Source organism: Syngnathus scovelli, chromosome 17 (assembly GCF_024217435.2).
Source record: "Syngnathus scovelli strain Florida chromosome 17, RoL_Ssco_1.2, whole genome shotgun sequence".
NCBI lineage: Eukaryota > Metazoa > Chordata > Actinopteri > Syngnathiformes > Syngnathidae > Syngnathus > Syngnathus scovelli.
The window spans coordinates 12,488,184-12,501,460 of NC_090863.1; the positions used below are offsets into that span (position 1 = coordinate 12,488,184).

The window sequence follows — 13,277 nt, forward strand, 5'->3', positions numbered from 1 at the left end:
AAGTCTAAAAGTCTGACACATGTTTCATATTAAATGTTCTTTCTTGGCCTACTGAACAATTCCAGTGGAAGCGTCTCACTGTGAGTTACTTTCGAGACTTGATTTGGAGCCACTGTTTTGATCACCGCTGCGGCTGCGCTTGGGTGTGCAAGTTTATTAATGAGTCTGGTTTTAGTTGTTGATATGGCAAAGATCCTCAGCGTAGAATCAGGTAATTCAGCATGTTTCAGCGCATTTGTGTGTCTCAATATTTGTTTAAGAAATGTGTCTTGGCCCACAACAGTATTTTCTGAGACTGCACTTCCTCCTCCCCCCCCCTGTTTTCCAAAGCTGCCTTTCGGATTCCTCTCAGACCTCAGTGCAAGCGTCCAATCCGAGTGACACAAGTTGAGCGAAGACGAGCGACGAGGTAACGACTCCCAGGTGCTTTGCCTCCACGCAAACCACATCTGGAGAAAGTGACATCAGGGATTCCGAAGAGAAACACGTTAGATCATCACAATTTGGTGTCTGCTTGGACTAAACGTGAGCACCCAGGAGCTGCGCTGCAAAACATCTCAAGTCAGTGCAGAGAACATACATGTTTTATTTCACTGTCAATGTCTGAATTCTGGTGCACATACATGTTTGATTGCCAAGTGTTGCATACAGCAGGGGTCTCAAACTGCAGTCCTCGGGCGGGGGCCGCATTCCGACATGTTTTCCAAGTTCCCCTTGTGAAACACACCTGATTCAAGTGACCAGTTCATCCTCACGTTCTGCAGGAGCCTGATCATTGAATCAGGTGTGTTTAACGAGGGACTTGGAAAACATGGAGGAATGCGGCCCCCGCCCGAGGACTGCAGTTTGAGACCCCTGGCATACAGTATGAAGTGAATTTGTAGTTCTTTGGAAAAAGCAAAGTGATATCGGAACTGTTTATGATTCTGGGAACAATTATGCAAAATGACCCCCGTGCTGAAAAGTCTTCTTGGTCCATGTGAAAGAAATTGAGGAAAGGAAAAAAAAAAAGAAAGACTGAGAGAGCATTTGTGAGAACTACGAGGGAGTGTAAAAGAGAGTCTGCTTTACTCTTATTTGGGGGAGAGGGTCATTCCTGCTTTATGAGTCACAGTTTTAAGAGGGACCAGAACACTCCCTCTAACACTTTATTCCGCCATCCCATGCACTTTGCTCCACTCCTCTTCTCTTTTTAAGGGAAAACTTTTCCATGGCTAAGACAGAGATGAGATTCACTGGTGAGCAGCTGGACTCTTCCTCCTCCTCCTCTTTTTTTTCTTCTTCATACACTCTCCTCCTCCGTTTCCTCAGTAGAATGCTGCCAAAGATTTTGCCTCCAATTAGATAGGGACTCATAATCCACTAAGCTTTCCTGTCGTTGACATTTACAAATTTACAAGAGTCACATTCTAAATCTGAGAGCCGTTCGTAGAGTTCAGCTGGCATTGGCTCATTGTCCGTTCAAAGCCCCATTTGCAATTGTACCATAAATCACCGCCAGTGACAAGTCCAGATCTTGGTCCATGTTTCACTCCACTGCTTGGAATCCATGCTGACCACGTTGTAGATAAAGCATTGCAGGATGTTGTACTGCAACATGGCCTTGAACTATATTTGCGCTTCAGAGGATGGATGGATGAATGGATGGATGGATGGATGGACGGACGGACGGACGGACGGATGGATGGATGAATGGATGGGATTTCATCCAATTCAAAAGGTCACTTTTATAGGAAACATTTTTTTTTTCAAATTATAAAACTGAATCCAACTAAATGATGACCAAAAGCGAAGTTCAGGCATCCATCAAAGTAAGCGACTGCAATTTAGTGACACCGTTGCTATATTTTGTGACTTTTCCAACCTCTTGAGCCTCTTTTTTTTTTTTGGGGTGATGAGCAACAAATCTGGGGACTTTTCATCATGTTTTTGGAGACTTCTGAAGAAATGTGAACTCCCGGAAAATTCTCACCCCACCTTGTGAAAATAGCCCAATAATCCAGCATTACGCCACATGTCAAAATAGCTTTAAGCCTCTTTAGACTTAGTTTGTTTTGAGGTGACAATCCAGTCTCAAGGAAATGTGTCACTAGACACGCCCTTCCCCATTTTTCTTCGCTGGGCCAATGGTGTGTAAAGATTACGGCACCAACGACAAGGGGCGGAGCTAGGCGACTGAACAAGGCAAGGAAACTGCTTCTGCTTGCAAAATTGGAGCCCATGTTATCTGCAAAGTTTTTATTTTGAATAATTGTAATATTCTAAGTGGTTAAAACAAAAAGGTTTATATAAGGTAAACTGGATTGAAAATGACTTGGGAACATGTACAGTCGAATGCCCCAACGGGCAATTTAGAACGACTTCCTTGAAACCTCAGTTCATAGCCATTGGCTTGGTGCATTTAGCGTTTCCTTTGGCTCTTTTTTATTCCCGAAAAACAAATTGCGTCTGCAAAACTTCATGTGAAGAGCCCTCAAATTAGTAAACCAATGTTGTGTTCGACCTTCGTAGTTCCACAGCCTTCATTCGTGTAACAGATGTGGACCAGCATTGAAGAGCCTTTGACCCCTGCGTTGTTGCTGGAGAACACATTAGTGGCTACAAGCCACTGCAAGCCCCTTTCCAAATTCAACTGGACAAATTGACATGATAGAACATGTGGCTGCTGCAGCTGCCACGGCAACCATCAAGTGAAGATGAAATCAGACCAAGTGAGGTGCTGAAGTGTGTTAATCCACTCAAGAGGAGAACTCCCAGCATGTCTTCAAACACATACAAACCGACCGGCACATGAACGCGCACCTACACACGTTAAGACTTTGGTTAAAAAAAAAAAAAAAAAAGGCTCAAGGACAGTCTGTCAGTGTTTAGGCCGCGTATAAACCTCTCTAACTACACCAAATAATTGCAAACAGACACATGCAAGGGCGCTCTTTAGTCTGCGTTTCATCCTGTTTGGTTTTATTCACTTTCTCACCACATGTACTGTGATGAACCAACCAACCAACCGCCTGGAAATATTTTCAGTAAGATGACTTGGGGCTCTAGACTTTTTACTCCATGTCTTGTGAACATCACAAAATACCTGTGGAGTCATCATCATTTTTGAGGCCCAAATGCATCCATGTGTGTTTGCGTCAGTGGTGCCAAAAGTACTCCCACTTTAAGTAGAAGTAAAGATACTGTTTAGCTTTGTGTCAACATCTAAAGAAGTTGTAAACAGAACATGCCTATTTGGACACAGGCAGGAGTAGGAGAATGCAAACACTTGAAAATACAGAAACGTACTTTGGTACGTCCCGCCACTGTTGTGTGCTGAAGGGTTAACACTCATCTGAAGCTTTGGCACAATTCCTTTCCACAGTGGCCACTGTTACAATGGGCCTGTCGTGCGCGCACGCGCGCACACAGTGGTTCTTGCAGAGCCACGGCGCCCCCTAGCGGATGGTTGCGAACCTTTGCGCGCATACGGGAGGAGGGATCAGTGCTTTCGACTGGGGCTGGGGCGGGACAGGAGAGCGAACGGAGGCTCTTCTGCGGAGAGTAAACGGGTGTCCAGGACTTTATTTCCCGTTTCTTCCCCCATTTTTTGTCTGTGTACCCCCATTTATGAAATGAGGAAATAATCCACACTGGACCAGGGGTGCACAACGTTTTGAAGTTGGAAATATTTCAGGTGAGTGGTGCTGGTTTTTGCTTTTGGTTTTCTTCCACAGTAACGTGCATTTCTATTTCTACTCATCTGTTCCTTTCTTCATCTGGCTCATTTTTGCTTTTATGTGTTTAAAGATGAGTTTAGTTGTGTCAGAACAAAAGTTGATGTGCAAGGTAATTGAATCCCACAAAGTCTTTAATTCTTTCATTTTGTTGCTAAAATCGCTTCATATACGTTTGCTTTTTTTTTTTTTTTTTTGAAAGATTGAGTTAAAAACGCGTCACTTTCCCGGCCAGGCAGTGAACAGAGTTGGAACATCTGCACGAGCAACTTCTCGCATCCTTTTACTTTTCATCCGCTAGAGGGAGACACTTGATGCTCCGATGCGGAATCTCGACGAGGCCCAAAACGAGGCGTGAAACGTGAATCTAGTTGACTGGACATGTGGGGGTTATTTCTTAATTTATTCATTTATTTGCCGTCTTCAGGTGGGCATTGCTTGGAATGTTCCGTGTGATTGCCGGTTAGCTTCACAGTTCGGAGGTTTGGGTTTTCAATCTCGACTTGCAATGTGCGGTTTGCCTGCATAACATTAACTTGCACGTTAAATGAATTCAAGAGGCTAAATTGTCCACCGTGTGAATAGTTCACGGAAGAGTGAATTTGCCCTCTGATTGACTGACTCCCGCCCAGATATAGGTTGGGATTGGCTGCTGGTAGGAAAATGGCTTGTATGGGTGGATAGACCTCTTGACCTTGTTTGTCTTGATCTTGCCAAAACTGACATGTCAGAGTTACAGCAGTATAGAACAGAAGGACCCCCAACTAGTGGATTGGTAGGTGTATCCGGCGGTCCAATCGCAAGCATTTCCCAGCTCTGACAAAATGAAGCGTTTGCATGTGTTGTAAGTAGCCCTCGTATCATCTTTTCATGTGATACATAGCCAGACGTTTGTGAGTCGGCTTTGACGCCATGTCGGGAATGTTCAAACCCAAAGTTCGCTCCTTGGTGACGTCACGACTCGTCAAACCCCATCATGTTTGGTTCTTGGCATCAGAAGCAGCAAGCTGTACTAGTGGTTTGCGCATCTGAGAGTTTCTGACTTCAAGCCATCCTGTGGAGACTTTTGGTGTTCTCCCAATGCTTTGAAAGTTCTTTTTCCCAAACACTCGGGCTTTCTCCCAAAATCCACGGGCACGCACGTGAGGTTCATTGAACACCTCAAATTTTCCATGTAAGCGTGAATGTTTGTTGCTCTATAAGGGGGCTGACTGGAGATCATTCCAAGACGTACCCTCTCACCTAAATAACGAGGATATGTGTAACAGAAAAATGATTGTCTGTGTGTGTTAACAGAACGGACAAGAAGATGGAAGGGTTGAAGGTCATTGCGCTGTGCCTTATTTTTGGAACCCTGAGTAACGGCCAATGCCACCGTAAGTGGATGTTTATCCGAACATCTACAGCTCCTCATCATCTTATCTTATCTTATCTATCTTGATAACATCCGTGTCCGCCCTTCTTCTACTTTTTCCAGAGAAGAAAGAATGCCCTATTGATGTGTACTTTACCATTGACACATCTGAGACCATCGCCCTGCAGGAGTCTCCCCCTGGATCACTTGTGGAGAGCATCAAGGTTCCTTTTTAATAGCAACTCTAGCATCAAAAGTCAATCATTGTCCCCCATTGCCATTTTCCCATCCAAAGGACAGGAGCGATACAATGTAGCCTTACAGATATATAACATCTCGGTGTATTGTTCTGCTTCTTTCTATTGTAGCTGTTCAGTGAGCAATTTGCAGATCGTTTAGAAACGACCGAACTTCGAGGTGTTGTTCAAATCAATTGGAATATCGGTGGGCTGCACTATTCCCAGCGCCAGCAAGTGTTCAGCCGCCTCGGATCCAAGACGGATTTCATCTCGGTAGGTTTCACCGGCAGCCTTTGGTGAAGGTGGGATATCTTGGGTTTCTTTTCTCTGACATTTGACTGTTGCCAGGGTGTCAGGGGAATTCGTTACCTGGGCAAGGGCACCTACACAGACTGCGCCCTCACCAACATGACCATGGAAATGCTGCGCTCACCCTCATACCCCACCGCCCTGAGATTTGCCGTGGTCATCACCGACGGCCATGTGACCGGAAACCCCTGCGAACCCCTGGGAATGAAAGTGGCGGCAGAAAGGGCGCGTGACGAGGGCATCGGTATTTTTGTGGTGGCGGCTTCCAAGAATATCGATGAGACCGGGCTGAGGGATATTGCCAACGCTCCAGCTGCAGTCTACAGGAGGGACTTCTTGGCTGTTGATCTGAGCTCCGGAAGACCTGTCATCCAGACGGACACCATTGACCGCATCATTAAGACCATGGTGACTCAAACGCAAAGCTACAAACGTAGGCACATGTTGAGTCAACCGTTTCTTATAACAACTTGTTTCGTCTGTATTTTTTCCACAGAAACATCAAGCTTTTGTGGAGGTGAGACAAGACACCATCAAGACTTTCCGGAATGCAACTTGAATGATTTCTCTCTCCATCTCCTACAGTGCTATCAAGTGCCTTGCCTGGAGACAGAAGGGCCACCGGGTCCAAAAGGCCATCGAGGCCAGAAAGTGAGATTCTCATACACACGCGCACGCACGCACACACACACTTTTTGCATTGTTTGTTGTACAACTTTTCCACTCACAACTTATTTTCACCGCAGGGTGCTAAAGGAGACAATGGTGATCCAGGTCCAAAAGGTCAGAGAGGTCGCCCAGGTGACCCAGGTATCGAGGGGCCCATCGGTCAGCCTGGTATTAAAGTAAGACCAATTTCCAAGGGCATTTACAGGAGGAGCATGTGAATTTTGCTCTGATTCTCTGCTTTTCATTTACTTCTGTGTAGGGAGAATCAGGACTTAAAGGCGAGAAGGTGAGAGGCTTTGGTCTTAATCCGGTAGAAATTGGGGAGCAAAGAAAGATCATGCCAAGTGACGGTGAATGACTTTTTTTTTGTCCACAGGGAGAGTTGGGGACCCAAGGGAAAAAGGTACACCTCTCTTCTTCTTAAATATCATTAGGAGTCAGTGCGATCATTTGTTTCCTTCATGGCATCTTTTTCTTGTCATCAGGGTGTAGCTGGAATCCCAGGGCGCAATGGAACAGATGGACAGAAGGTAAAGAATATCATTTAACGTCAACACCTTTTGATTCTCCAAACAGTCTGCAACAGTGATGTTTTTGTTCCACTGTTTGATGTTCTATTTGTGATTTGCTTACAGGGTAAAATTGGACGGATAGGCGCTCCTGGCTGCAAAGGAGACCCCGGAGACAGAGTACGACAAAGATATGATCAACCAAACCGTGAACAAGCACACTTTGAAAATATTGTTTACACTCGCAGGGTTCCGATGGCCATCCGGGAGATGTCGGTGAACGTGGTCTTCCTGGAACTGCTGGAGATAAGGTAAACAAACAAAACTTCAAGGAAATCAAGTGTATCATCTATCACTCTTGTCGGAATTATCTGCCTGCAGGGAGATCCTGGACGTCCTGGAAGATCTGGTCCACCTGGATTTGCTGGCGAAGGTGGACCTAAGGTGACGAGGACCATGAAAACTCACATCATCGGTTAACTTTTAAATCACTTGGAATGACGGAGGACAATTGTGGTTTACAGGGAGAAAGGGGAAGTCCCGGATCGCCCGGTTTACCTGGACTCAAAGGATCTGCTGTAAGATGATGAAAAAATGACCCAAGAAATCTCCGATTCTTTCACATTTACTCATCTGTGCCTTGTTTCTTAGGGCACCCCAGGACTTCCTGGATCAAGAGGAGAGCCTGTAAGAACAATTCAATAATTGGCTTTCTTTCTGTTTTTGAGTTGGTTTGGATTTGGACTGTGCTTGTGTACCAGGGGAGGCGAGGAGATTATGGACCAAAGGGTACTCAAGGACCAGATGGAGTCCAAGGGGACAAGGTATGATTTAGTATACTTTCTCAAAACCACCTTTTAAGTCTGTTTTTATCGCGAGAAATTTGAAGGAACCAGAAGCTAATTGAACAAAGTTTTTGTTGTTGTTTACGGTTGTGAAAGTGTCTCTTGTGTTTTTGGACTGTTCTTTATATTTAGGGTGAAATGGGATCAGAGGGCTTGAGGGGTCCTCCAGGTGAATCAGGAAACAAAGGCGCAAAGGTAAGAGGACATTCTCAAATCTTTTTAAATGAGAGCAATTCTAACTCACCTCTCATCTAAACAGGGGGACAATGGTCTTCCAGGCCCCAGAGGACCACCAGGTACACCAGGAGAGCCAGGACGAAATGTAACTCAAATGTTTGATTTGGGAATATCAACCAAAGCTGTAGTTTTGAACATAAACTCTCATTTCTTTTCATCGTAGGGTACACGAGGTGACCCTGGTGATGCTGGACCAAGAGGTGATCCAGGACAAGTTGGACCAAAGGTGGATGGATGTCTTCTATCTATCTGTCTGTCTTCATCGTATATGATGTAACGTGATGAGTGTTTTAATTGCTTCTTTCACATCAATTCAGGGAGACCCCGGAAGACCTGGTTTCAGTTATCCCGGACCAAGAGGATCATCGGTACCAACAACTAGTTTACATCCACGCCTGAGCTGTGCCACAACAGTTGACGGCTTTTTTTGTAGGGTGAGAGAGGAGAGAAGGGAAATCGTGGACCTCGCGGCGGCAGAGGAGATTGTGGTCCCAAGGGTGATCCCGGACAAAAAGGAACCCCAGGAGAGCCAGTAAGCATCACTTGTTTGTCACGTCAAGTCTTTGGATTGTGCAGGTGTAACTTCTTTTTCAACAGGGTGAACCAGGACATCAGGGTGAGCCCGGACCTCGAGGACTTCGAGGAGAAATCGGCCGTGATGTAAGTAAAGAAAAACTGCGTCAAGCTAATTTCAAGGCCTCATCTGATGAAGTCATTGTTTCTTCTTCAGGGAGATCCTGGTCCTGAGGGTGACCCTGGCCTCACTGTAAGATGATTGTTTTTATCGCATCCATTCAAATATGGCACACCTGATTTGATTATCATCTCTTCCCGCAGGAATGTGATGTCATGAATTACATCAGGGAAACATGCGGCTGCTGCGGTGAGCCTCCATTTCTATCTATGATGTCATCTGAGTCAACGTCACGTGACTCACCTCCTTATCGTCCGTGTGTGTTTGTGCTTGCAGATTGTGAAAAACGATGCGGCGCTCTGGACATTGTGTTTGTGATTGATAGCTCCGAGTCAGTTGGCCTGACCAACTTCACTTTGGAGAAAAACTTTGTCATCAACACTATCAACCGACTAGGATCCCTGGCCAAAGACCCTCAGTCAGAAACAGGTATGGGAATACTTTGTCAGCTCAAGCGTCAGCTCTCTCAACTCGATTTTGTTTCCAGGTACAAGAGTGGGAGTCGTTCAGTACAGTCACAGCGGGACTTTCCAGGCCATCCGGCTCGACGATCCCAAAATCGATTCCCTCTCTTCGTTCAAGGTCGATTGTTGTATCTTTGACATTTTGCTGTTGTGTCATCATCATCACCGCGTCTCTTGCCAGAATTGTAACTTAAGCACAACGATAAGTTTGATGTTGATTTATAACCTAGTTGCGCTCTGTAGACCCGAATGACTTGTTGGATGTTTTATATTCAAGGATAATTAAGTGAAATTAAATGAATTATTTTTCAGGACGCAGTGAAGCGCATGGAGTGGATCGCTGGAGGAACATGGACTCCATCTGCTCTGAAGTACGCCTACGACAATCTGATCAGAGACAGCCGTCGAGCCAAAGCCAACGTCACCGTGGTGGTCATCACCGACGGACGCTTCGACCCCAGAGATGATGATTCATTGCTCACCTACCTCTGCAGGTACCTACCACCTGGAAAGTCACATCAGCCTCCAGGTCAAGCGAGACTGAGCTAATGCGTTATTGGGGCGTCCGCTTGTTTGTTTGCAGCGATCCCAGCGTCGATGTCAGCGCCATCGGTATTGGAGACATGTTTGATCAGATTGAAGAGAATGAAATTCTCAAGAGTATAGCCTGCCAGAGGGATGGAAGGGTGCTGGGCATGAGGCGTTTTGCCGACCTTGTGGCAGAGGAATTCATTGACAAGATTGAGACAGTCCTCTGCCCAGGTACGTGGACATAAACAAGGACACAAAACGTTTATTATAAAAGTCGATCCTGGCCAATTCGCTGTTTGTCTTTCATTCAGATCCTGTTATTGTTTGCCCGGACCTGCCATGTAAGACAGGTAAGCTTTTGGAAGCTTTTACGACTTGGAGAAATGACATTTGTCAATCTGGTACTTGCATTACGTGCAGTATGTGTCTGTCTGTCTGTCTGTCTGTCTCTGCGCCCGTCTCTTTGTCTTTCCAAATTGCGTTACTAGTCCATCTCGTTGCTGTTCTCGTAATCAATGACCGTTTCAAACAAACGTGAGTCTGTACAATGGTGTTACTTTTAGTATTTGAACTTAAAGGTGAACAAAATAAGGTTCCACAAAGGTTTTTTTCCTCATGCGCCAAACAAACCAAACATTTGATGTATCGTCCGAACATCAACCTATAAAATAAGTCAAATTGACCCCAAATCTCTCCTTGTAAAATGTTATTAGCATTTCTGAGTAGAAAAACTTTGCTAGGTTTTTCTGAGTGACTCGCCAGTTTTTACAGTGTAAAAAAAAAAAAAAAAAACTTTGCCCGCGTCGCGTGGTGTTGGTGGGACGCCGCCCGCAATGTTATTCCGCCCCCTTGTTGCAGGAGGGCGCTTCACTTCACGGCAAGGCCCTCCCGCATGGAGGCCTCTAGCCGAGGAAGGCACCCCCTCATTGGTCCCGACCTCTTTGGAGGGTGTCGCCGGCCTTCTGAAGCAACTGGGCAAGGAACAATATGGTGTTGGCGTGGCAACCATGGCATACACAGCCCAACGAGCAAAACTGGCCAAGGGGACAGACAGGCAGCAGTGGACCCAGCTGTTCATCGACTCCTTCAAATATGTCTATGGAGACATCATGGGAGACCCTGAAAAAGCTATAGGGCTCTGCTAATGCTAATATGCTAACCCTGCTACCTCACAAATATGCTTAATGCTGGACTTGGAGATCTTAACACCACTGCACCTTTTATGTCGTGCAATATAAATAACATTATGCGGGTCATTTTGGTTATTGGCTACATATGGCAGGCAGGCAGGCAGGCAGGCAGGCAGGCTTCCCGAAAGTAAAACAAAGAATTCAAAGTACTTTACCAGGGACTGTGTCCAGGGAACTTAAATGATGACGCATGATGGATGTCATCCATTTGTTGGGAGAAAAGTTGTATGGAGCCATTGATGCTTCTCCTGTGGAAGGTAGTTTTGTGATGAAGCCTTATTTCCATCGTGAATCACTGGCTTGCGGAAATGACTTCATATAATTAGACATTTTGCGCATGATCAGCCACAAAGGTCAACTTACACACAATGTTGTGTATGAATCAGATGTCTGGCGTTGTGTTGATTCATTTCTCTTGGGATGTAATGATGGTGCCTTGAGCTTTTTAAGAGACTTAAAACCAGCTATGGTTTTCATATGTGCATGTTTTGCTGCATGTGGCTTGGCTTGGCTTGGAGCAGAATAACTTGGACAATTGATGACTTTCATCTCAGCTGTTGCTCAGTGACTGCAACTTGCAAATATGAATTTTGTAAAGAACACATGTTATATATTGGAACTGAATAAATTGGCATAGAAAGCAAATGGAATGGTTTCCTGCTGAATTGGACTTTCCAGTAATTGCAATCAAAGGCTCACTTGATATATGTTTTTTTGGGGGCTGTTCCAGAACCTGCTGTGGCCAGCTGTGTGCAGCGGCCATTGGATGTGGTGTTCCTCTTGGACGGCTCCGAGCGGATGGGACTGGAGAACCACCGGCGGGCCAAGGAATTCATCGACAATGTGGCTCGTCGCCTCACCCTGGCAGACGGCCCATCGGATGAGAGGAGCGCTCGTTTCGCCTTGGTGCAGTACGGCAGCCCGACAGAACAGCGAATCGAGTTCCCACTCACGCACAATCTGACAGTGATCTCCGATTCGCTGGCGAGAGTAACCTACATGGACTCTTCCTCGGCTCTGGCCAACGCTATCATCCACGCTGTCAACAATGTGGTTTATCGATTAGGCACTCAGGTAAACACAACACACACTCACGTCGGAGGAATGAGTAGCCTATGCTCTCATGTCTCCCACGAGAAAAGTTCCTGGTTATGTCACGACAGTGACCCCAGTCCAGAATGCTAACAAATTGTGAACATGAAATGACCGCAACTCCTCTTGGCCTCGAAAGATATGGTAGGTCATGTGGGATGGGTCTCAGGTTTGGTCATTCTTTCCTCCCATAACAACAATTCTGCTCCCTTTGGTGGGAAATGAATGAAAATCTCATCTGCTTACTATCACAGCCACCCATAAAAATGAATTTGAGGTTGTCCATTTGTAGCTTCTTTTATACAGACATATCAATCTCCAAAGATTGCTCGATAGAATTTCTTTTCAAGATGGATACCAGTACGAATACTTGATATCAGTAGCCAACCATCCCTAATGTTGACAATTCGTCGCGTGTGTTGCAGGGCAACCGCTTAGCTCGTCGTAACGCTGAGCTGGCCTTTGTGTTCATCACCGACGGCATTACGTCCAGCGAGCAGCTGGAGGAGGCCGTGTCGTCGATGAAGCGAGCCGAGGGTGTTCCTACGGTGATCGCCCTGGGAAGTGACACAGACGAGGAGGTGCTGCGGAAAGTGGCGCTCGGTGACATGTCGTCCATCTTTAGAGGGGACGACTACGCCACTTTGAACAAGCCGTCTTTCTTTGAGCGTTTTGTCCGCTGGATATGCTAGTGAGGAGCTGCAATGCTCTCTCTACGCCATAGAATTAGAATTGGTAGAACGAAAGAAGGAGCTTTCCTTCAGCGTACACGCGAACACAAAAGCACCAACCAAATCTCTACGTATGAGCATGATCATTATCGAATGTAAAGCACTGATGCAGCTTGATATGGGTGGAGATTGTTTTATGCTGCCCAAAAAAGGAACGACCCTTTAAGTTAGGCCAATCTTCTGTCACTAGTTTCTATTCTATTAATTCTAAATCTATGGTCAGCTGTCCAACCTTAAGGAACTACTCATCAAAGATTTGTATAATATGCATTTGTATGAACCGAAATGTTTGGAGGTTTTTCTTTTTCTCTCTCTCACTGTTGTCACAAAGTCAGTGTTTATACATGAAAAGTGCTAAAGCAGAGAAAAAGACAAAGCCATTTGTACTTCTGATGACTTTTTTTTATTATTGACATTATAAGAAGCTGTACAATACTTTGTCAGGAGAATTAAAACAATCTCTCATATCCCACTTAAATGCCACAGGAACAGACGATACACGCTCATGCAAATCTGAAAACTGCCACAATATCTGTAAACGTGAAATCCAAATAAAGTCAAATGTGGTGACTCCAACTGTCTTATTTTGTGTTTAAAAATGCATGTTTTGTGTGACCCGCGTTATTTGGGTGAAGTCAGTTACTTATTGTCGTCACAGGTTCAAAGTGCCACATTTGTACCCCCAAACAAACACACA

At 45.4% G+C, this 13,277-nt stretch overlaps 1 protein-coding gene across 3 annotated transcripts; it reads left to right on the forward strand.

The window, feature by feature from the left end:
• The first annotated feature begins 363 nt into the window (after positions 1-363).
• col6a2 (collagen, type VI, alpha 2) lies at positions 364-13,156 on the forward strand. 3 transcript variants are annotated; one of them, XM_049747072.2, is made up of 32 exons: positions 364-561; positions 5,013-5,092; positions 5,194-5,294; positions 5,439-5,582; positions 5,658-6,026; positions 6,115-6,135; positions 6,204-6,269; positions 6,365-6,463; positions 6,547-6,573; positions 6,664-6,690; positions 6,773-6,817; positions 6,923-6,976; positions 7,045-7,107; positions 7,178-7,240; positions 7,321-7,374; positions 7,448-7,483; positions 7,558-7,620; positions 7,774-7,836; positions 7,901-7,963; positions 8,042-8,104; positions 8,196-8,246; positions 8,312-8,410; positions 8,476-8,538; positions 8,609-8,644; positions 8,716-8,761; positions 8,849-9,001; positions 9,060-9,154; positions 9,349-9,530; positions 9,620-9,798; positions 9,879-9,917; positions 11,488-11,831; positions 12,275-13,156. In XM_049747072.2, the coding sequence occupies exons 2-32, from the start codon at positions 5,026-5,028 to the stop codon at positions 12,539-12,541; spliced, it is 3,042 nt and encodes a 1,013-aa protein (XP_049603029.1). In that variant the 5' UTR covers positions 364-561; positions 5,013-5,025; the 3' UTR covers positions 12,542-13,156. The 3 variants fall into 3 exon arrangements, with proteins under 3 accessions (XP_049603029.1, XP_049603030.1, XP_049603028.1); XM_049747071.1 differs by lacking the exon at positions 364-561 and adding an exon at positions 3,495-3,676; XM_049747073.1 differs by lacking the exons at positions 364-561; positions 11,488-11,831; positions 12,275-13,156 and adding exons at positions 3,493-3,676; positions 10,426-11,402.
• The last annotated feature ends 121 nt before the right edge of the window (positions 13,157-13,277 follow it).